This window comes from Esox lucius, chromosome 5, assembly GCF_011004845.1.
Source record: "Esox lucius isolate fEsoLuc1 chromosome 5, fEsoLuc1.pri, whole genome shotgun sequence".
Classification (NCBI taxonomy): Eukaryota; Metazoa; Chordata; class Actinopteri; order Esociformes; family Esocidae; genus Esox; species Esox lucius.
The window spans coordinates 29,165,209-29,190,668 of NC_047573.1; the positions used below are offsets into that span (position 1 = coordinate 29,165,209).

General features: G+C 42.0%; 1 protein-coding gene across 3 annotated transcripts in view; it reads left to right on the forward strand.

Annotated features, from left to right (window-relative positions):
• The window catches only part of LOC105027634 (zinc finger protein 385D), an 88,168-nt gene that overhangs the window by 44,905 nt on the left and 17,803 nt on the right, over positions 1-25,460 (forward strand). For 2 of the 3 annotated variants that reach the window (XM_020044639.2, XM_010899805.3), the window contains 2 exons: positions 4,357-4,520; positions 5,357-5,474. In XM_020044639.2, the coding sequence (XP_019900198.1) occupies positions 4,359-4,520; positions 5,357-5,474 (280 nt within the window). In that variant the 5' untranslated portion in view covers positions 4,357-4,358. Of the gene's footprint in view, positions 1-4,356; positions 4,521-5,356; positions 5,475-20,248; positions 20,524-25,460 lie in introns of those variants that run through there. The other variant, XM_020044640.2, reaches the window with a different exon arrangement.

The following is a 25,460-nucleotide window of genomic DNA, read 5'->3' on the forward strand; positions in this document are numbered from 1 at the left end:
TGGTCCCTCTCCTCTTTAGTTTCGAGGATTCGGCGTCCATGATTCCCCCAAAATAATTTAAAGTTTTGATTCATCAGAACACAGGACAGTTTTCCACTTCTTAAATGAGTTTAGGCCCAGAGAAGGCACCAGTGGTTTTGGATCTTGTTTATTAGGTTTATGATATTAGGTGTTATCTACTGTTGCCACACCCTCCCTCATTACACCAATAATTTTTTCTCTGAAAATGATTCAATCCGATGAGCATTCAAGTTTATATGGTTTGGAGTTGGAAAATGTGCAAAGAAAAATTATACGATATACTCACTTGCCTAATAATTGTGCACGCAGTGTATATGGTTTCTTCTTTGCATGGTAGAGTTTTAACTTACATTTGTAGATGCAGCAATGTACTGTGTTTACAGACAATGGTTTTTGGAAGTGTTCCTGAGCCCATGCAATGATTTCTGCTACAGTGTCTGTTTTTAATGCAGTGCCACCTCAGGGCCTGAAGATCCCAGCCATCCAATATTGGTTTTCGGTCTTGTCCCTTGCATAGGGATTTCTCCGGATAATCTGAATCTTTTAATGATATTATTTACCCTACATGAGATCCCCAAACTCTTTGCAATTTTAAATTTAAAAACATTATTCCTAAATTGATGCACTATTTGCCCTCACAGTCTTTCACAGAGTGGTGAACTGCTCCCCATCCTCACTTATGACAATCATCTCTAGAATTATATTTTAATACCCAATCATGTTACTGACCTGTTGCCAGTTGAACTAATTAGTTGTGTGATATTCCACCAGGTTTAGTTTTTTAGCATTACACAACTATTCCAGTTGTATGTTTCCTCTGTTACAACTTTTTTTGAAACGTGTTGCTGGCACCAAATTCAAAGTGGGTATATATTTTTCAAGAAACGATAAAATACCTCAGTTTCAACATTTAATATGTTGTCTTATTGTACTATTGTCCTGACATTCTCTTGAATTCAGGGTTTAAATGATTTTAAATGATTTGCACGTCATTTCATTCCGTTTTCATTTACATTTTACACAGCGTCACGAAATCTTTAGAAACAGGGTTGTAGTTTTACCACTCTTGTCATGCAGTAGAACCAGTGCTGTCAGTAGCTATATGTGAATGCCTGTGTGTACCTGCTTGTGTGGTAGAGACGTTGCAGGCGATAAAGCTGACTACAGGTGACACAGCTGGCCCTCTTCAGAGCCAATCTCTGGTTCCACTTCAGGGCCACACGCCACTATGCGTCATGTCATTATATGCAGATTTTTTAAGTCAAGCTGCTTCCCCAATTATGACTGACTGACAAAACTGTTTAGTCAAAAGTCATGTGGATGGGACTCTGTGTCCGTATAGTCCAGGCTATTTCATCAGTAACAGTGGGGCAAAAAAGTATTTAGTCAGCCACCAATTGTGCAAGTTCTCCAACTCAAAAAGATGAGAGAGGCCTGTAATCTTCATCATAGGTACACTTCAACTATGAGAGACAAAATTAGAAAAAAGATCCAGGAAATCACATTGTAGGATTTTTAATGAATTTATTGGTAAATTATGGTGGAAAAAAGTTAATCTCAATACTTTGTTATGTACCCTTTGTTGGCAGTGACTGAGGTCAAACGTTTTCTGTAAGTCTTCATAAGGTTCACACACTGTTGCTGGTACTTTGGCCCATTCCTCCATGCAGATCTCCTCTAGAGCAGTGATGTTTTGGGGCTGTCGCTGGGCAACACGGACTTTCAACTCCCTCCAAAGATTTTCTATGGGGTTGAGATCTGGTGACTGACTAGGCCACTCCAGGACCTTGAAATGCTTCTTACAAAGCCACTCCTTCGTTGCCCGGGCGGTGTGTTTGGGATCATTGTCATGCTGAAAGACCCAGCCACATTTCATCTTCAATGCCCTTGCTGATGGAAGGAGGTTTTCACTCAAAATCTCACGATACATGGCCCCATTCATTCTTTCCTTTCCACGGATCAGTCGTCCTTGTCCCTTTTCAAAAAAGCCCCAAAGCAAAATGTTTCTTCACACCAAGCTGCTTACCTATTGCAGATTCAGTCTTCCCAGCCTGGTGCAGGTCTACAATTTTGTTTCTGGTGTCCTTTGACAGTTCTTTGGTCTTGGCCATAGTTGAGTTTGGAGTGTGACTGTTTGAGGTTGTGGACATGTGTCTTTTATACTGATAACACGTTCAAACAGGTGCCATTAATACAGGTAACGAGTGGAAGACAGAGGAGCCTCTTATAGAAGAAGTTACAGGTCTGTGAGAGCCAGAAATGTTGCTTGTTTGTAGGTGACCAAATCCTTATTTTACCGAGGAATTTACCAATGAATTCATTAAAAATCCTACAATGTGATTTTCTGGATTTTTTCTCATTTTGTCTCTCATAGTTGAAGTGTACCTATGATGAAAATTACAGGCCTCTCTCATCTTGTGGGAGCCACCAATTGTGCAAGTGGGAGAACTTGCACAATTGGTGGCTGACTAAATACTTTTTGCCCCACTGTGTATAATCAGATTTACATTTTACATCACTAATCTCTTAAATATACACAGAGTACCAGTTAAAGGTTTGGACGCACCTTCTCTTTCAAGGGTATTTCTTTAGTTTCCATATTTTGGAATGATAGTGCAGACATCAGAACTATGAAATAACCAACCCACTCGCTTCCTTTTGCGTACATATAACACGGGTTCACACAATGTCGTGCTATGCATACGCCAAAGTCCTTTTTTGCGTGCAGTTGAGACGTGATCTCTACCATTAATAATAATGGTCAATAAAATTGTTTCATTGACACGCACCAACTGAAACCTATTTGACATCACCATCATCGAGGAACGGATTTCCCGACTAATTGTTTAAAAGCCAAAGGGTAACGTCAAAGGGTAAAGGTAAAACTTTAATATCGCATTTATTCACCATAGTTCTTAATGGGAGGAGATCGCGTCTGCACTGCACGCAAAAAAGGACTTTGGCGTATGCATAGCACGAAATGGTGGAGTGTGAACCCGTGTTATATGTACGCAAAGGGAAGAGAGTGGGTTGGAAATAGCACTTATGGAATCTTGTAGTTACCAAAAAAGTGTTAAACAGATCAAAATACCTTTCATATTGTAGATTCTTCAAAGTAGCCACCCTTTGCCTTGATGACAGCTTTGCCTACTCTGTGCATTCTCTCAACCAGCTTCATGAGGTAGTCACCTGGAAAGGTTTCAGAAGGTCACATTTCTAGCATGAATGTTTTGTAGATCCATGCGCAGAGGATCTACAAAAGAGGAAGCAGGATGTTTTCTATTTCATTGTATAATGCAGGGAGCAGACCCTGTGCAGTTTACAGTTCCTTCTGCCTAAATGGTTTCAATATTACATTTAGGGAAGATGCTCTAAATGCTAGATGATCATTTGGGGGCATTTGTGCCCTGTCCTGGAAACATTTAATATCTAGGGGAACTACATGCCAAAGGCAAATCTGTTTGCTTACAGTAAATGCTGTGTTTTTTCATTGCCAACACACAAACCTTAAAAACATTCACACAACCGTGAAAAGCCAATCTGTTTCGATTTTTCTACGCATTTCTTCAGTTCTTCTGTGAGTAGCTTCTATGTTTTCATTTATTTTCTCCTGTCAGGTGCACTCATAGTATGAACCTTTTCAGATAAATTAGGATTTGAACAGAGCTTGTAGTATAAAATCAACATCTAACATTAACATCTTGTTAATTATGGCACTATTATCACTTAAAAGGCTAAAAGCTAAATTATTCAGTTACATTTAGCATACTCAGTGACATTTGTTTCTTAGAGTACATTGTACCACGCATGATTTAATTGAGTAAGACCAAAATCTGTAAATGAAAACAGGTGGGTTGGATGGTTTCTAACCAGAAATTGGCACGAGCTACTTGATATTGTAAAGCTTTTGTTCAAACCCAGAACTAACTACCGATTCATTGTCTTCTCTCTGGGCCTTTATCATCAACTAATGACAGCCCAGATAGAAAACCATGAAACAAGTGTGCTGGGATTGTACAACAGGAAACCACAGCCTGCACATCAAGGTGCTCTCCAGGACTGAAGATCCTTGAGAAATGATTGGTGAGGTTGCGATGGTGTCCCCCTAGTGGATGAATTGTGCACTTCTGCCCCCTAGTGGAACCTCCAGGTATATCCACCCAGAGGCTCTTGAAGCCGTGTACCATCTATAGTTTGTGTGAATATACTGCCAAATACATACTGCGCTCCTCCGATAGCACTCCCTGAACACGCTAGTGAGTGTTGTTACGGGGACGGGTCTACTGGTCTACTGGTTCTGTCATTCTAAATTGACCTTTGGTTGACCTCTGCCAGGGATGAAGAGACCTTGGAGCCCCGGGCAGCTGGAGAACGCCCTCCCACCCAAGGCTCAGGAAGAGGAGGAGGAAGCGGAGGAAGCAGAGGAGGACAAGGAGCGCGTTGTCCCGGGGCAGAGGCCTAAGCGGGAGAGGAGGCAGAGCAGTGTGACGCAATGTGAGGTCTGTGACATGTCTTGGATTAGTTGATGTTTGTGTGTGGGTTCATTTTTTACTCTGAAGATATTAGAACAAGGAAAATACGTCCTTCTGTGGATATTTTGCCTATTCCCACGACACTAAATGGTAACAGAGATTTTAGGCTTTATGTAAAAGTTACAATTGAGTGGGCTAGTGGTTACGTTCAATGTTACGGTGAAGAGTTAAGGTAAGGGTTAGGTGTATGGTTCAGGTTAGGTTTTTATTTTTAATGGGAATCATTTTTATGTGTCAATCCTTGTGTCCCCACAAGGATTGACATTTCTAAAATGTTAGTGTGTGGCTGTGTTTACATGAAAAGTGTGTAAGGTAACAACAAACTGATGGGCTACTGGACAAATGCCCTACATACCTAGCCAGTGTTTTGGTGATCATTTGATGAAAGGTTTAAATAGATGACTAGACAGCCTCACCCAGCAGGGGAAGAGAAGGATTTGCCGATGTGGGTTAACTAAGTGACTGAGGACAATTGCTCATGCAGTAATACTTAGGAAATGTGTACGTAGTGTATTCTACTTCTCACATTTTCAAATGGAAATTGAGTTCCTGTTTTTTGGGTCCCGGGCCGCATAGTAGCCGTGGGGCTCTACTCACAGCATATAATCCAAGATGGAACCACCGAATTAAATGGAACATTTCATTACAATCTTTGTGACAGTATTTCATTTGAACTGCGACTCCACTTCCTTGGATAGAAACATATATCGAAAGAGAAGATTACAGATAATAATCTACAATTCTTTTCAATTAAAATGAAGATGCGTAGAGCGTGGTGCTTAAAATCATCTTTCTTTTCCAAGGTATGCAACATCCAGTTGAACTCCTCAGCCCAGGCCCAGATCCACTACAATGGCAAGACTCACCAGAGGAAACTTCGCCAGTTCAGACTCACAAAGGCCTCCAGCGCCACCCATAATGGTACTGGACACATACATTTGAGTGTTTTGTAGCATTTAGCTCACCTCCTGCTTCTTACCTCCTGTGTGTGTGTATATATATCACAAAAGTGAGTACACCCCTCACATTTTTGCAAATATTTGATTATATCTTTTCATGTGACAACACTGAAGCTACAATGTAAAGTAGTGAGTGTACAACTTGTATAACAGTGTACATTTGCTGTCCCCTCAAGATAACACAACACACAGCCATGAATGTCTAAACTGATGGCAAAAAAAGTCAGTACACCCCTAAGTTGGGCCCAATTAGCCATTTTCCCTCCCCAGTGTCATGTGACTCATTAGTGTTACAAGGTCTCAGGTGTGAATGGGAAGCAGGTGTGTTAAATTTTGTGTTATCGCTCTCACACTCCCTCATACTGGTCACTGGAAGTTCAACATTGCACCTCATGGCAAAGAACTCTCTGAGGATCTGAAAAAAAGAATTGTTTCTCTACATAAAGATGGCCTGGGCTATAAGCAGATTGCCAAGACCCTGAAACTGAGCTGCAGCACGGTGGCCAAGACCATACAGCGGTTTAACAGGACAGGTTCCTCTCAGAACAGGCCTTGCCATAGTTGACCAAAGAAGTTGAGTGCACGTTCTAAGTGTCATATCCAGAGGTTGTCTATGGGAAATAGACGTATGAGTGCTGCCAGCATTGCTGCAGAGGTTGAAGGGGTGGGGGGGTCAGCCTGTCAGTACTCAGACCATACGCCACACACTGCATCAAATTGGTTTGCATGGCTGTCGTCCCAGAAGGAAGCTTCTTCTAAAGATGATGCACAAGAAAGCCCACTAACAGTTTGCTGAAGACAAGCTGACTAAGGACATGGATTTCTAAACCTAAACCCAATTGAGCATCTGTGGGGCATCCTCAAACGGAAGGTGGAGGAGCGCAAGGTCTCTAACATCCACCAGCTCTGTGATGTCGTCATGGAGGAGTGGAAGAAGGCTCCAGTGGCAACCTGTGAAGCTCTGGTGAACTCCATGCCCAAGAGGGTTAAGGCAGTGTTGGAAAATAGTGGTGGCCACACAAAATATTGACACTTTGGGCCCAATTTGGACATTTTCACTTAGGGGTGTACTCACTTTTGTTGCCAGCGGTTTAGACATTAATGGCTGTGTGTTGTGTTATCTTGAGGGGACACCAAATGTACACTGTTATACAAGCTGTACACTCACTACTTTATGTTGTAGCAACGTGTCTTCAGTGTTGTCACATGAAAAGATATAATCAAATATTTGCAAAAATGTGAGGGGTGTACTCACTTCTGTGAGATACTGTGTGTATATATATATATATTACAGTAAATAAATACATATGTGTATAGATAGATTAGATTAGATTCAACTTTATTGTCATTGAACAGTACAAGTACAGTACAACGAAATGCTGTTAGCATCTAACCAGATGTGCAAATAGAAGGCAGACAATGTTTCTACAAATATTAAGTATAAGTATATTACAAGTGGAATATGCAGATGTGCAATGAGTCAAATACAGTACAAATGGCAATGCTAAATGTACAGCTAAATGTATAAGGCAAATAGCGGAGGGCAGAAAATCTACAAGTATTAATTATAGTGTGTTACAAATGGGATTAGAGTTGTGCGGGTACAAATGGCAATTCTAAATGGCATTCTGGATGTGCAGTTGAGGCAAATTGAAGGAGTAAGATAGCATGTGCAATCGGGATGCAGAGATAGCAGCAATGAGGTCCCAGAGGAAGACATATATATGTAACAACCTTAAAAATACAAGCATGCTGGCAATACTAAATGTGCAAAGAGGCAAATTAAATGTGCAAGATGCATGTGCAACTGAAATGCAGGGATAGCAGCAGTGGGGTTTCCCAAGGTAGACACGTACCTGTTTCAAATAAAAAATTCCATCATCAGACTTAGCGAGGCAGTGTCAGAGTAGTACAAAGGGAGTAGTGCAACAAGGTCCTTGGGGGGGTGGGGGGTATGTTTAGTGCAGTGTTTCCCAATCCTGGTCCTTGGGGCCCAAAGGTGGGCACGTTTTTGTTTTTGCCCTAGCACTCACACACCTGATTCAAATTAAAGACCTGATGATAGGTTGATTACATCACTCAAGTGTGTAAGTAGTAGGGCAAGGGCTGTGAGGGCTAGGGCAAAAACATAAACGTGCACCGCTTTGGGTCCCCAGGACCAGGATTGGGAAACTCCCGCTTAGTGATATATTTACAGAGATACTGAAAAAATGCACAAGTTAATTTAGTCTGTTGTGTGACTAATTTCAAAAATTGTAAGTAAAAAAGTATTTAGAAAGAAATTAAAGTTTATTTTCCAGATTTACCAGAACCTGTTTCTGTTTAACGCCATTAATCATTTGATAGCATCTTCAGCCGGGCTGCTCAGTCAGCCATACTGACCAAAAACCAATCAGCGAGCCAAACACGTTATCTACCTAATGAGGAAATAGACAAAGATAACTGTCTAGTACAAGGGAATTCACTAGAAAGCAAATGGGATGTAAGAAACAATTTTTCTCATCCCAATGCAGTTTTCTTTTCCAAATTGTTTGCTACTTTTCAGCCATGGTGTGTGACTAAGAGGCTAAGGTGCAGACTATCACTTGAAATTAATTACTGCCCTTTTTATACACAGCCCCTCGCCCCATTGAAGGAGACCAAAAGCAATTGAAATTGTATCTCATCTAAAATAAAGTTGACATATTTGCAGTCCATTGGCATCACTAGATGCTGGCTATCTTCCCTGGTGATACTCTGCCAGGCCTGTACGTCATCCTTCTTAAGTTGAACTTTTGAGAACCACTGCCATAAGGCTTCATCCCGAAAGATGAAGTAACAGCAGTAGATGCTTTCATTCCCAGGCCCCTGCCTCCCGCTTCCCACACCTGAGCCTGCACTACCTCGCAAGCTGCTCACTTCAGTACATTGGACAACTCTACCCGTGTGTTTCTCTGTTTTTTTCTGTGTGTCTTTGTAGAGGACAGTGTTTGTGTGTGTGTGTGTTTGTGCCAGCAGGTCTGCTTAGATCTGTGCAAACAACTGCAGGTGAAGACAGGGGAAACATTATCGTCTTTGCTTCTGGGGCCATGGATCAAGCTTCTCAGAGAAGGATTCACTCTGATATGAAAGGCTAAATAGATTACATCCGAATCTCATTTTCTGAAGTGCTGAATTGAAAAAGCACCTGATCTTTGGTTGTTGTTTGATTATTTTTGCATCTAGCATGTGACGAGTGAGACTCGTTGTGTCCTGGATCATGTACTACCCCGGTGACAAATCCAAGGACTAATAGTTCTTGGCAGCCCTGTCAGCAATCTGGAGCAAAGTGGGGCATTGGTTTCAAAAGACCATACGTACACTTGTACCAACATGCTCCCCAACTGCAAATCCATTCTGTCAAACACACACAGTTCAACATATGCATTAATGTACTCTTATATAAACACACACAGTTCAACATATGCATTAATGTACTCATATATAAACACACACAGTTCAACATATGCATTAATGTACTCATATATAAACACACACAGTTCAACATATGCATTAATGTACTCATATATAAACACACACAGTTCAACATATGCATTAATGTACTCATATATAAACACACACAGTTCAACATATGCATTAATGTACTCAAATATAAACACTCACAGTTCAACATATGCATTAATGTACTCATATATAAACACACACAGTTCAACATATGCATTAATGTACTGAAATATAAACACACACAGTTCAACATATGCATTAATTTACTCATACATATACACACACAGTTCAACATATGCATTAATGTACTAATATATAAACATACACAGTTCAACATATGCATTAATGTGCTCATATATAAACACACACAGTTCAACATATTCATTAATGTACTCATATATAAACACACACACACATTTCTCCAGCCCTTTCTGAAGACAGCAGCCTTTGAAAATGAGAGTGAGCCAAGAGTATTAACCTGACTGTTGATTTAATCTTTTAAAATTGTATCCCTCTCTGTCTCTCTTTCTCCCACACTTGCCACACTGTCCCCTTTGTTTGCCTTAATGAAGTGTGTGATGAAATGTAAGTGATTTTAATAGGACGTTCTTCAGCCAGGGGATATTTTAAAGAAAAACAAGGGAAAACACTCTTCAGACTATACCTCACCCCACCCCCGCTCTCATAAAACCTCCTCAGCAGAAAAGGCCCTGTACAATGGTGTCACCATTAGTTATATATTGGCATACCAATAAAGACTTTAACAGGCATTTGTGGTACAATTTTCAAATGCATTTGCGAATGCTGTGTCCAGGCACTCTTGCGTAAGAACAGCTCTTAGCCAGGGTATAAACATATAGCTCATGCACGTGTCTTATTGCTGAAATATAGTATACATATACATATATACAGCTCTGGAAAATAATTAAGAGACCACTCCAAATTTTTCTTAAATCAGCATCTCTACATGTATGGCAGCCATTCCATTCCAGTGTCTGTTAAATTCCAACACAGGCACACCTCATTTTACTTAGTAAGTAACTGATTAAGTGAGTACCTGAACCAAATCTAATTTAACAAGGAAAAGTATAAAAACCACTGCTGTGGTCATCACTGAACTCTTGTAAGGACCAGCTGGATGGCAAAAACAGTGCAAGTAGTACCTCAAAGGTAATTTGAATAAAAAAATTACTTCAGCATGATAAAAGAGTTGAAAAGAAAAGCTTTGAGTGAGAAAAATAAGTGTTCAATGCTGGCTATACTGGCAGAGAGATACAATGAGCGTCAGGTTGCTTCCATCCTGAAAATTTCAAAGACAGCGGTTCATAAGAACAAGGTCAAGCAACAGACATTGGGGACAACAAAGTTACAGACTGGCAGAGGGCAAAAACAACTGTCCACTGACCGAGATGACAGTCAACACATTTGAATGTCACTCAACAACCGTAGGATGACATCAAGAGACCTAAAAAAAGAATGGCAAATCAGCAGCTGGGGAGAATTGCATGGTGAGGATGGTTCGAAACAGGCTCCTAGGGGCAGGGCTGAAGTTTGCCAAAGACCATAAGTTTGGACCGTAGAGGAATGGAGTAAGGTCATCTTCTCTGATGAGTCCAATTTTCAGCTTTGCCCAACACCTGGTCATCTAATGGTTAGACAGAGACCTGGAGAGGCCTACAAGCCACAGTGTCTCGCACCCACTGTGACATTTGGTGGAGGATAGGTGATGATCTGGGGATGCTTCAGCAAGGCTGGAATCGGGCAAATCTGTCTTTGTGAAGGACGCATGAATCAACACAAGTACAAGGTTATCCTGGAAGAACACCTGCTTCCTTCTGCTCTGACAATGTTCCCCAACTCTGAGAATAGTTTTTTCCAGCAGGACAATCAAGAACCTGTCATGGCCAGCCCAATCTCCAGACCTTAACCCCATTGACAACCTGTGGAATCTGATAAAGAGGAAGATGGATGGTCACAAGCCATCAAACAAAGTCGAGTTACTTGAAATTTGTGCCAGGTGTGGAATAAAGTCACCCAACAGCAATGTGACAGACTGGTGGAGAGCATGCCAAGAAGCATGAAAGCCGTGATTAGAAATCAGGGTTATTCCACCAAATATTGACTTTGGTTAAAACATTAATATTTTGTTAAAACATTAATATTTTGTTGTTGAAAAATGAAAACATATATATACACTCACCTAAAGGATTATTAGGAACACCTGTTCAATTTCTCATTAATGCAATTATCTAATCAACCAATCACATGGCAGTTGCTTCAATGCATTTAGGGGTGTGGTCCTGGTCAAGACAATCTCCTGAATTCCAAACTGAATGTCAGAATGGGAAAGAAAGGTGATGTAAGCAATTTTGAGCGTGGCATGGTTGTTGGTGCCAGACGGGCCGGTCTGAGTATTTCACAATCTGCTCAGTTACTGGGATTTTCACGCACAATCATTTCTAGGGTTTACAAAGAATGGTGTGAAAAGGGAAAAACATCCAGTATGCGGCAGTCCTGTGGGAGAAAATGCCTTGTTGATGCTAGAGGTCAGAGGAGAATGGACCGACTGATTCAAGCTGATAGAAGAGCAACTTTGACTGAAATAACCACTCGTTACAACCGAGGTATGCAGCAAAGCTTTTGTGAAGCCACAACACGCACAACCTTGAGGCGGTTGCCTGGTCTGATGAGTCTCGATTTCTGTTGAGACATTCAGATGGTAGAGTCAGAATTTTGCGTAAACAGAATGAGAACATGGATCCATCATGCCTTGTTACCACTGTGCAGGCTGGTGGTTTTCTTGGCACACTTTTGGCCCCTTGGTGCCAATTGGGCATTGTTTAAATGCCTCGGCCTACCGGAGCATTGTTTCTGACCATGTCCATCCCTTTATGACCACCATGTACCCATCCTCCGATGGTTACTTCCAGCAGGATAATGCACCATGTCACAAAGCTCGAATCATTTCAAATTGGTTTCTTGAACATGACAATGAGTTCACTGTACTGAAATGGCCCCCACAGTCACCAGATCTCAACCCAATAGAGCATCTTTGGGATGTGGTGGAACGGAAGCTTCGTGCCCTGGATGTGCATCCCACAAATCTCCTTCAACTGCAAGATGCTATCCTATCAATATGGGCCAACATTTCTAAATAATGCTTTCAGCACCTTGTTGAATCAATGCCACGTAGAATTAAGGCAGTTCTGAGGGCGAAAGGGGGTCAAACACAGTAATAGTATGGTGTTCCTAATAATCCTTTAGGTGAGTGTATATATATATATATATGTACACACACCGATCGGCCATAATATTATGACCCCTGACAGGTGAAGTGAATAACACTGATGATCTTGTTATCATGGCACCTGTCAGTGGGTGGGATATATTAGGCAGAAAGTGTTAGAAGCAGGAAAAATTGGCAAACTTAAGGATCTGAGCAACTTTAACAAGTGACACATTTTGATGGCTAGACGACTGCATCCCTTGTCTGGTGTTCCCGGTCTGCAGTGGACAGTACATATCAAAAGTGGTCCAAGGAAGGAAAAGTAGTGAACCGGCGACAGGGTCAAGGCTCATTGATGCACATGGGGAACAAAGGCTGGCCCTTGTGGTCTGATCCAACAGACAAGCTATTGTAGCTGAAAAAGTTAATGCTCGTACAGATAGAAAGGTGTCAGAACACATAGCACATGGCAGTTTGTTGCCTATGGGGCTGTGTAGCTGCAGACCAGTCAGGGTGCCCATGCTGACCCCTGTCCACTACAAAAAGTGCCTAAATTGGACCACAATGGAAGAAGGTTGCCTGGTCTGATGAATCACATTTCCTTTTACAACACAGGGATGGCTGGGTGCATGTGCGTCGCTTACCTGGAGAACACATGGCACCAGGATGTATTATGGGAAGGAGGCAAGCCGGCAGAGGCAGTGTGATGCTTTGGGCAATGTTCTGCTGGGAAACCTTGGGTCCTGCCATTCATGTGGATGCTATTTTGACACGTACCACCTACCTAAGCATTGTTGCAGACCATGTGCACCCTTTCATGGCAACGGTATTCCCTGATGGCATTGCCCTCTTTCAGCAATGCGCCCTGCCACAAAGCAAAAATGGTTCAGGAATGGTTTGAGGAACACAACATGTTCAAGGTGTTGACTTGGCCTTCAAATTCCCCAGATCTCAATCCAATCCAGCATATGTGGGGTGTACTATACAAACAAGTCTGATCCATGGAGGCCCAACTTACAGGACTTCAAGGATCTGTTGCTAACATCTTGGTGCCAGCACACCTTCAGAGGTCTAGTGGAGTCCATGCCTTGACGGGTCAGGGCTTTTTTCGTGGCAAAAGGGTGTCCTACACAACGTTAAGCAGCTAGTCATAATGTTATGGCTGTTCGGTGTATATAGTTGTATATCAAGAGCATATTTAACACACACACCCACACACACTGAGGGTGTGTCTGTAAATGGAGCAGTACTGGCACAGGGCGCGGGGGCAGAGGGGGCACAGCTGCCTTGGCAGTCTTGCTCGCAGGGCTGTGGATGGTTCGCTGACCCTGGCCCCTTGATGCAAACTGACAGCAAGTAGCCGTTGCCCATGCACTGTAAAAAAAAATTAACTATGTGGATTCAACATACAATTTTAAGACAACCAGCTGTAATAGGATTCTGAGTATGCACAGGTTGAGCACATTTACAATCCAATTGTAGGTGGTTGCCCTACAGTTATACGTTTAATCAACTATATTGCAGTTGTTTTGAAAAAACGCCTCTGCTAACATAGGAAGTAATGTGTATTTCCTATTGGAATGCAAACAGAGTTAAGCTTTCCAACAATTTAAACACTTTCTGCAACCTGCATTGAGATGACTGCCTCAAAATATTGATTTTGAGATACAGATAGCCTAGCCTTTAGAGGATTTTACCACTGACCAAAAGGTTGTTTGAATATTATATATTTTAAATAAACAAATTGGATTCGTATCGAACAATATGTTATTTATGTTTAGCACAGTTTTTTTTTAACCAATGTACATGCACAAAAAAACACAGCTCTTGAAATGCAAATCTCTGATCATTGTTCGTTGTTTAAAACATATTTAAAATTGATGAAACAATAGGATTTTAAATGTCCTCAGAATGTTGGCATATAAAGCTAAACAAACGACATGGTTGCCTACCATAGGCTGACTCAAAATGTTTTTATACATGTGGCTTTTTCTTTCTATATTTCACCTAATTGACAGAATAACAATGATTAAGGTCAGGACTCCAAAACACAAAATCTTCTTTCTCCTGAGCCGCTGTTTGGTAGATTGGCTTATATGCTTTGGTTGGAAGACCATTTTTGGCCAAGTTTTCCCTCCATGACTGATGGCCTGATGACCTAATCTCCTGGTATACCTCAGAATTCATGGTTCCCTTAATGATGTGCTGTCGACAAGGTCCAGAGGATGAAAAACAGACCCAGATCTTTCCATTCCCACCACCATGCTTGACTGCTGGGATACATTTTTTGGTGGTGGGCAGTGTTGGGTTTTTGCCAAACATAGCGGTTTTGAGACTAAAATTGTCCAGAAACCCTCAGGTTTGTCCAGGTGGTCTCTGGCAAAGTAAATACAGGCAATTTGGTTATTTTTTTGACAGCAGAGGCTTCTGACTAGCAACCCTTGCAAGAATGCCATTTCAATTCAGTGTTCTTATTGGTGAAGCATGCACAATACCCTGAGATGTAACAAGGGAGGTCTGCAAATCTCCAGATGTTATCTTTGTACTTGATTTATTATTTTGGGATGCTCTTTGGGATTTTTTGGATGGGTGACCGCTTCTATGCAGTTATGTGTAATGCTCTCTGTAAATAATTAGCCTCACAGTGGACAGATGAAACTCATCTCTTTTTGAGGTGAATGTCTAGGCTTCCCCAGACTGATGTGCTTTCACTACCCTCTCACTACACATACTTTCAAGCAGCATCGAATACTGCGCATGCATCGCCCGTTGGTTTGTTACCTGGCGTATACTGTCACATGCTCAACCAATATCAGGACCGCCTGATTACAATACCTTCCCACGGCTACCAGCTTTGATTCCAGGCTTTGTTTTTGCATTTGGAGCTGCTGCTCTTTGACTGCACAAGGACCAAAGTGTCAATACAAGTTAAACTAGTCATCATGCAGACAAATCTTTCATGAATCGAGTAAAGACATAGCCAGAACACTAGTCATGCTAAAATCAACTCTTTGGTATATATAAACATGAACAAAAAAAGCACTGAATACCAAGGACGAACTCTACAGAGATGACCATAGAAAGCTCAAATACAAAGGATTTGCAACCAAGTACTAAATGTGACGACTTATTTTAGATTGTTATTTTGTCCAATTTATTTTGGGTGGGGAGGCTATTTAGAAATATGGTTGTAATTCCTACATTGCTCAAGGTTTATGGATGTAAATACACTCAAATTAAATCTGGCAGTGTGCTCTTCTAACTTCTAACTTCTCATTTTTGTCATTGTTTTATTTAAATTCTAATATTCTGGAGGACAGTGCCAAGACAACAAAACTTGTGTCCCTGTCCAAATACTTACAGTATGGACATTACTGTGTATGATTATCCCTGGTTTATGATGGGTGAAGATATGTCCTGGTATGATGTCACAATTGAGAATTTAGAAGTTCTGCTAAGTTCTTTTCAAAACATAGGTAAAAATAGGGAGGACCACAAAATGTGATCATACTTCACTGGGGGGGTGGTAGATCAATAAAAAGCTAAATGTTCTCCATATCCCATGTATTAGAATAATGAGATCCATTAAAACCACAAAATTAGACTACATTGTATTTCATTTGTTGTACTCTTGAGTGTTGTTGACATTTCTGTTGCACAAATACATTATTAAGAGATGTTATTTCAAGGCTGTAAAACCCAATAAGGGTACACTTTAAAAGTACATCAACATATAAATGTCAGGTTACCAGCTGGATTGTGAGTTTGCTACATAAAGTAGCAAAGTAACCCAATAACAAAACATTAGGAATTTATTTGTCTTTGCCTTAGTTTCAATTTGGAATAAAAACAGACTAATATAAATGTGCCAGGAGGACAAACAATGTGTCATTCTGCTTTAGAACTAGAAATAGAGCAATGGGTTTTCTCCTCCAGAGTTCCTTAAAAAACAAAGTAAGAGCGTAAAGACTCAAGTTATTTCTCCACCTTTCACCACTGCAGTACACACAAAGGCACACACATATACACACACACACAGTTGCGTGTCATGGAAATGACGCTGGGCTGTGAAATAGGACAGCTATCAGCTGGAGTTTATGTGGTCTGGCCTCATTTCACAGTAGAGAATAGAGAGTGGCAGCCATTTTGATGAGCTCTCTTGTGGCGCTGTCATACGAAGCCCTTCTTCACAGTTGAAGGCCTGGGCCCTATAGAGTGAAGGGAAGGTTTCGGTTGTGTACGTGAGATAGAGAATAAGGAAACTGTGTGTAGGTCAGACTATCAGTGTTTGTGTGTGACCCAGTCCCAATGTGTGTGGCTGACTGTAGGCACGCATTATGCACAAATGGCTGCTCTCAGTCTCTCTATTTCTGTCTCTCCATTCTCTTTCCATCTGGCCTTTTACCGTGGATATTTACCTAGCCAATGTTCTTGTCCACACGGCTGCCCCGGTTGACCTCGACTGCTCCCGACATCCATACATTGGTTTTGGAACACATACTGTACACACACGGCGGCGCGTGCACACACACACACACACACACACACACACACACACACACACACACACACACACACACACACACACACACACACACACACACTGGTTTACATCATCTGACCCAGACACGTTCCCCGCTGCGCGGCCCAGTCCTGGGAGCGCAGCTTTGCTCTGGGGCGACTTCGCAGATTCATTTGAATCCAGAAGCTTGGAATTAAGCGCGTAACTGTCAGTATGCGTCAGTTTGTGTCAGCGTCGGCCTCCCCAGCCGCCGTTATTCAGGTCGACAGGGAGTCGGAGTAGAACGCACAACGCTGAATCCACAAACACGCGCTACCAAACACACACATACACACACCGGCTGAGTCCTCCTCGGCGCTCGCTGACATTTGTGCTTGCGCTCCGGGGTTGACCGGGCTCAGGGCGATAGCGGGAATAATTCAGCTTCATTTGATATGTCGATAATGCATGGAACGATAACGGCGTGAAACGCTAGTCTTATCAGGATGCGTTGTGTAGGGGCCAAAACCGACCCTACGGCGGGGGCTTTGCCTGTACCGGCGAGGGGACGGTGGTGACACGAACAACGGCGAGATCGACTGAAAGAGAGCCGGCGAGAGATTGACGGGACACAACGCACACGGCACACACTCACGTCCCAGCCAGCCAGTCCGTCCGTCTCCGGTGGGAGTGGTCTCATGTGGCAAGGACACGCCTTCCAAGGTGGCTGGGTAAGATGGATCTGCTGTACATGCCACCTAATCGCTGTGAGCAGAGGAAATATTGGCCACTATATTTAGGGATCTTGTTTCTTGAAGGGCAGCTGGACATTTGAATCCATGCTGCAGTGGCACATGCTCCCTGGAGTCCCTTGGTCTGGCACCGTCTGGTTGGACGCCTTCAAGAGCGTATGAAAAAGGAGCAGATTTTAAATGTGTGTGACCCAAAGCTCTTTTTCAAGGTTTAATTGTTAGATTTGTAAGGCTTTTAAGCCTGTATATCATTCCCACCATTAGTGGGCCGCTTGTGGATCTCCTGTCTATAACGTCCCTCACATGGTGGATAAACCATGCATGACATAAGTATTTGATCACCTACCAACCAGTAAGAATTCCGGCTCTCACAGACCTGTTAGTTTTTCTTTAAGAAGCCCTCCTGTTCTCCACTCATTACCTGTATTAATTGCACCTGTTTGAACTCGTTACCTGTATAAAAGACACCTGTCCACACACTTAATCAAACTGACTCCAACCTTAATCACACAGACTGCAGGAGGAATGGGAGAAGGTCATGTGGTCTGATGAGACAAAAATAGAGCTTTTTGGTCTAAACTCCACTCGCCGTGTTTGGAGGAAGAAGGATGAGTACAACCCCAAGAACACCATCCCAACCGTGAAGCATGAAGGTGGAAACATCATTCTTTGGGGATGTTTTTCTGCAAAGGGGACAGGACGACTGCACCGTTTTGAGGGGAGGATGGATGGGGCCATGTATTGCGAGATCTTGGCCAACAACCTCCTTCCCTCAGTAAGAGCATTGAAGATGGGTCATGGCTGGGTCTTCCAGCATCACAACGACCTGAATCACAGCCAGGGCAACTAAGGAGTGGCTCCATAAGAAGCATCTCAAGGTCCTGACGTGGCCTAGCCAGTCTCCAGACCTGAACCCAAGAGAAAATCTTTGGAGGGAGCTGAAAGTCCGTATTGCCCAGCGACAGTCCCGAAACCTGAAGGATCTGGAGAAGGTCTGTATGGAGGAGTGGGGCAAAATCCCTGCTGCAGTGTGTGCAAACCTGGTCAAGAACTACAGGAAATGTTTGATCTCTGTAATTGCAAACAAAGGTTTCTGTACCAAATATTAAGTTCTGCTTTTCTGATGTATCAAATACTTATGTCATGCAATAAAATGCAAATTAATTACAAAAAAATCATACAATGTGATTTTATGGGTTTTTGATTCCGTCACTCACAGTTGAAGTGTACCTATGATAAAAATTACAGACCTCTACATACTTTGTAAATGGGAAAACCTGCAAAATCGGCAGTGTATCAAATACTTGTTCTCCCCACTGTATTCCTATATGGATTGCCATAGTTTATTGCATGTGAGCCTGTCAACTTCATACCCAATCAAGGTGTATTAGGTTATATCTAAAGGCAGTTAAATTTAGCATATGTAGACAATGTATGATATACGGTATAAATTATGACTTAATTGAACAGGTTTGATTAATTCCATTGTAACAGAAAGTGGACTTTGTATGATACAGAATCACATTCACCTGCCAGAATGCCAATTCCATTTGTGAATTGGGCTTAACAAACAACTATTGACAATATTCCAGGCATACTGGAGGCTTTTGTGTATTGACAATCAATGGTACATTTTTGTCTACTCCTAAATAATCGTGTACTGCATTGCGTGTGCATATCTTCATTGCACACGAGGTTATGCGAAGCAGCTTACATTCCAAAAATGTTGGAGTAAAAAAATTCACAGTAAAATGTTGTGCTACTGTGCTGAGTTTGTCATTTGATGGTGGAGACAGGGCAGATGCATTATTTTCATTAAAAAGCTCAAATAACCATTTACTCTGATGATTGTGCTGTCTGGTCGGGATGTGCAGGTGTGAAGACTGAAAGGAGAACAGAATAGAGGTGAGAGCAGTGGGAAGGCAGGAGGTAGAGGGTGGAGGCAGGAGGTAGAGGGTGGAGGCAGGAGGTAGAGGGTGGAAGAGGGTGGAGGCAGGAGGTAGAGGGTGGAAGACAGTGGAGGCAGGAGGTAGAGGGTGGAGGCAGGAGGTAGAGGGTGGAAGACGGTGGAGGCAGGAGGTAGAGGGTGGAGGCAGGAGGTAGAGGGTGGAAGAGGGTGGAGGCAGGAGGTAGAGGGTGGAGGCAGGAGGTAGAGGGTGGAGGCAGGAGGTAGAGGGTGGAAGAGGGTGGAGGCAGGAGGTAGAGGGTGGAGGCAGGATGTAGAGGGTGGAAGAGGGTGGAGGCAGGAGGTAGAGGGTGGAGGCAGGAGGTAGAGGGTGGAAGAGGGTGGAGGCAGGAGGTAGAGGGTGGAGGCAGGAGGTAGAGGGTGGAAGAGGGTGGAGGCAGGAGGTAGAGGGTGGAAGAGGGTGGAGGCAGGAGGTAGAGGGTGGAGGCAGGAGGTAGAGGGTGGAAGAAGTATGTGGAGGGGGGGGTAAAAAAAGAAACAGCTGATGCTGGCCAACTCATCTGCATTTCTCTCTCTACCTGACCGCCTTTCTCTGCCTCTTTGTATCTGTCCCTTTCGCTCTCTGTATCTCTGTCTTTCACTCACTGTCGGTCCCCCTTTGTCTCTGCTACTCTCTTTCTCCCCCCTCCCACTCTCAGTTCTCCCACTTTCTCTCTTGTCCTCTCACACTTGTCTGTTTCTCACTGTCTTGTCTTTCTCCCCCCATTCCGGCCATGTATATATCCCCCACTTTCTTTCTCTCTCTGACACCATGATCAGAAGAGCATGACGCTTTTAATTGTGTATTATTGCTGTGAGCTATGGCTGATTGGATTAGAAGAGCGATGTGTCATTGACTGACAAAAGATTAACACAGCACGGAGGAAAGGAGAGGGGTTGGAGAGAGAGAGAGTAGTGAGAGAGAGACAGAGAAGAAAAAAGAAAGAGAGAGAAAAGAGGCAGCTCCTTTTTGAAGGCTTCTTTTGGAGAACATTAGAGAACATAGTGGTAATGTTTGCCAGAAATCTGTAGCTTAATTCCAGAGGAAGACACTGTTTCAAAGAGGATAGGAGTAGCTTGGAGTCGCTTGCACCATGCTTCTAGGTAAGGAATATTTATTAATTGGAGGTCTTGGAGAAGTGTTGACTTGTGGTTGCTAAACTCTTAGGTTGCTTGATAGTCTGTCCAAGCACTTTATGAATGTTGTTGCGTTCTTAGGCTCAACATTGTTAGCCTACTATAATAACATTCATAGCTGGTTGGATTCCTGTGACAGACATAACTGTTTTTCCACATTGACTGCTTGAGAAGAAGTGACTAATCAGTGCTTGGGTTTCTTCAGATTTTGTTAACTATTATTAGAACCACTATTTTGCTGCTCACATTGTTCCATTTATGGGTTTTCTTGTGCCGTGCAAACTCTGTGATTCAGATTAGCTGATCTTTAATTCTACCCGCTGAGTAAAACTAATTTATTTTCTTGCCAAAGAATTTGAATTTCAAATCTCCAGTCTCAAAGGTCATCTTTCTTTTTCTGATGTCCCTTCTCAGATGTGTATGTAAATAGAAATGTAATAGTATAAGCTAGCAATGCACATTGGCTGCCATACCAGCAATACTTCATGGTGAAAATGCCCCGATACCCACGCTACTTTTTTCTTTAAGCAGCAGATTAGGGAGATCAAAGGCAGGCGGTTTCAAGGAGATAGCTCTGCAGTTGCCTTCTGGCGATGCTGCAGCTGTTTTTATTCTCCTGCCAGTATCACTTTGCGCTTGGCCTGCTGACAGTCTTCATTGGAGAAATTGACGGATGTTCTCCAAATGGCACCCTTATTCCCTATTTAATGCACTACTTTGAGAAGAAAATATCCAATTTAGGCTGCAACCCTTGTCTTTGTCAAAGTGTTGACTGATGAAACAGTGCTGTGTTTCAAGCTCTCTGCCCCAATTATTACAGTCAATTATAAGACACATGGTTGGGATTATGATATGGTTCCCTCATGTGAATAAAGGGATAGTTTGACCTAAATTCATGTTTGGATGCTATTCCCTTTACCTGTGGTTGTGTGATTTCAGTTCATGTATTTGGACAAATGTAATTCTAGGTAAATCTAGGCTCAGACAGGAGTCAGGAAATAATACACCATGGGGCTTCAGACATGAAATCACGTTTGGGAAATTCACCCAAATATGATTTTAGGTTTTCCTATCCCTTTAATATAATTTCTGTTTCTGCTACAAAAAATGCAAACAAACAATAGCTATGTCGCAAGTGTGGTGTTGAGAAGACACATACAGACGTATTTTCTACTTTAGGAACCAAATTTCACTCCATCCAAATTTCAGTCCCATCTACATTACTCTTCCTGTGAATTGCCCTAAAAAAATGATCTGCTAAATTACAAAAAAAGTAAATGTATGTTTTTAAAGGAACACTTGCAAAGACATTGGGTATTCTAATGAGCTCTGGGTTCTACAAACCCAACCAAATGTGTGCCTAGATGGCGTTTGTTTTAACCTGCTCTAAATCGGAAACAATGAGTAACTTTGTGTGGGCCAAATCAGGGATGATTGGAGTGGACTAAACCTGAAAAAACATATTTGTCTACACTGGCCGTGCATTGATAAAAACAGTTTTTTCATTGGAGACCCCTGACAATTTTTACGTTCGACAAAAGTTAGACAATGATATGCTGTGTTGTTGTTGATCAAGTTAATGGAAATTATAGCAGCAGTAATGATTGCAGCGGCAGAACACACTGTAGCGTAGTCACCATTTAATATGTCTTCCCCCATTTCTAAACATCTTCCGTCCTCAATTCTGTTTCAGTTCTGGTGGCAGGTCTGCTGCCCACAGTGCTCAACCCATAAATGGTACATTTAATTATCTTGCGTGCCCTCAGCATGCTCCCTCACTGCGTCACATTGCTGAGTGACAACAAGCATCAGTCACTGTGGTGCGGTGACAGCATGGGCTTGATTAGCCTGTCTGATAACGTCGTTGGGAGCTGGCGTACCGTCTGGTATTTCTGATGAACCCCCTGGGACTTGCATATGTTCTGCTCCAAACCCGGGGTTGCCATCAGTGGCTCTGCTGCTAGTAGAAAAACCCATGGTAGACTGTAGTTCGCTGAAGGCTTAACGTTTGGATTTCTGGTTGAGAATGTTTGTCTTGGTTGAGAATAGGTCAGAACTTAACGCGCCTGCATCTCGCGACCCGGTCACTGCTGTAACCAGTTACAGAGGTCTGTTTCAAGATGAGATCAAGATATATTGCCAAATTGTGATGGTGCGGTCTCATTGCCAGCTGAAATACAAACAACTTACTTAACCATGACGTTGCTGCATCCAGGTCTACCATTTGTACGTTCAATACTTATGAATCCACGTTGTTCACCTACACTGCCTTTGGAAAGTATTCAGACCCCTTCACTCTGTCCGTATTTTGTTGTGTCATCACCAATTAGTAATGGATACATTTTTGTGCCATAATCTAGAAATGTGTGCCAATTCATTGAAAATGTAAAACTGAAATATCTCATGTACGTAAGTATTCAGACCCTTTGCCATGACACTCCATATTGAGCTCAGATGACGTCCTGTGTCCTTTGATCATACTTGAGATGTCTCTAGAACTTGATTGGTGCAAACAAGACAATGTTGGAATGGCGCCTCTTCTTCTGAATTCTTATGTACATGAGATATTTCTTTAAATTTCAAGTTTCTAAAGCATTTTTTGTCTTCTGCTTTTTCATCATTCCGTATAGTGTGTGGTTTGATAGCATAAAAATGCAATACATTTTTAAAATGTGAAGTGAAGGGGGCTGTTTTTTGAGGTTCGAGTAACGTAACACAGCATCGTAGCCCAACCCATTGTCCACTGTATAAAACTGATTGAAGCTGAGTAATCTTGTCAAGATGTCATAGATGTTAGATAGATGGCCGATCGTTACTTGCCATCTTTGTGACCAGACTACTTGTGCCAGAATGCATGGTCCTCAAGATGGTAGCCACAACAAAATCTAATGCTAAATCATCGCTGGCCCCTATAAATGACAAGCTTCAAACCTCCCACCCAGGCAACTCTCTTGGAAAAAAGGATACAGGAAGTACCCACATGGGAAATGTTGGTGTTGACACAGTAGCCCTAAATAACTAAATCTTTAAGTGATTATGTTATTAGGATAATAAAATGCATTTGGCTTAGGATTTCATCTAGTCCCAGCTTGCATTTTGAATGATTCCAGACTGACTGTAGATGTTGACACTACATTCCAACCAAGAAATGTTTCATTTATTCTGGGAACTATTTTATATTGTTGAGTAACAAAGGAGGCCTTAGATAGTTGTCAATGAGTACTGCTCTCCACTTTCTGTGTATTCGTACATTGGCATTTAAACACCCCTGTAAACACCTAATTTATATTAGAATATCAGAATATCTTTTCTCTTTCCTCTTAATTACACTCTACCTGTTCTCTTCTTGGTACACTGTCTTTACCACTTTCTGCTGTTCACTATAAACTGGAGCTTTTTCCAAAGAGAATTAAGCCCATCCCGGCCTGCCTTTCAGTCAAAAACCATCCAGCACATCTAAAAAGTCTCTCACAAGCGTTTGAGGCAGGCAGATCTCTCTATCAGTTGGATGACAGCTTCTTTAAAAGGTCCACATGTTAGATTTTTACTGTATTACATGAACAAATGACCAGAAGGCATAAGCAGTTCATGTTTTAAGTTAATGAATAGAAAACAAAAAATCTACAATCTACAAAATTGTTTTGAGTGAATGAGGTATTCCCTATTTCAAATTTCTTGCTGGTCCATCTATGAGTGTGCATCGACTTGTAGTGTCCTCATGCTCACTTTAGACACTTATGTGTACTATGCCCCCACCCCAAACCACGCTGGACCAGCTAATACTATTCCAGTCTCTTGGTAAGGAAAGGGGAGGAGGAAACAAGATGTGTCATTGTTTGAAACTCAGTCTTGTAAACATTTTAGAGACGGGATTCTGCACAGTGCACCTTTCAGTGTGCAAAGGAATGAAGCCATTCACCCGTGTCTGGTGAACAGGTACACATTTACAGTAGCTTCCCTGTACCTTGTGATTTCTATGGCTTCAGTGATGAGACGAATCCTGCCTCATTTCCTTCTGCCTCTTCTGTCATCTTGTCAAGATTATGCTTCAGGTAGACTTTACTTGTGGAAAATACACATCATAAACATATTCAATATTTTAGCAAATTCTGTTTTACCTACTTGGTTTAATATTTCACTGACATCGCAATAGCCTAAAAACATACTAAACGTACTTGTTTTTCTCATTTCAATGTTTTGAGACCTCCATAGTTTTCTAATGTTGAGATGAGTCTATATTTACAGTAGTTGTCTCACATGGTCGCCTTTGAGATATGCCTGGCTACTCCCAATGTCTAGATGTGGACATAGCTAATTGGAGAGTTAATCTCTAGTTAATCTCAGTTGGCAATCATACATGAACCAATCAAGCATAACTTGGATCGAGGATAACATTGCTCTTCGGTCTGAAGGTTAAGAAGGTCCCTGAGGCTACACTAGTCTATTGAATATGTAAACAGTGCCCTCCTGATCTCGCTTCTACTTAATATGATGATACATTCCCTAGTGAACTTGAAGAACTGGAAACAAATCATGTTTGTGGAAATAACAATCCAGCAGTACCCAGTGGTAAACTGGTATTTCACCTGTCCCGGCCAGAGGGCAGTGTACTATAGATTTCTTGTAAGCACAAACCAGTTACTGTGCTTCCAATTTTTACTAATCCCTATTCGTATGAGCGTCTAAAATCATGCATCAGATTCTGTAGGATTTGCACAAGCTAGAGCTATTTCTACCCTCTGAATAGCTTTTCAACTCCAGTATGCATAAATCTGATGTCTTAAAATGATGTTGTGTTTTAAACTTCATTTTTGATGATTTATCAATCTACACACAATAACCAATAAGGCTACAGAACACAGAAACTATTAACTGAGAATTGCTTCACTGAATCCAGTGTTCAG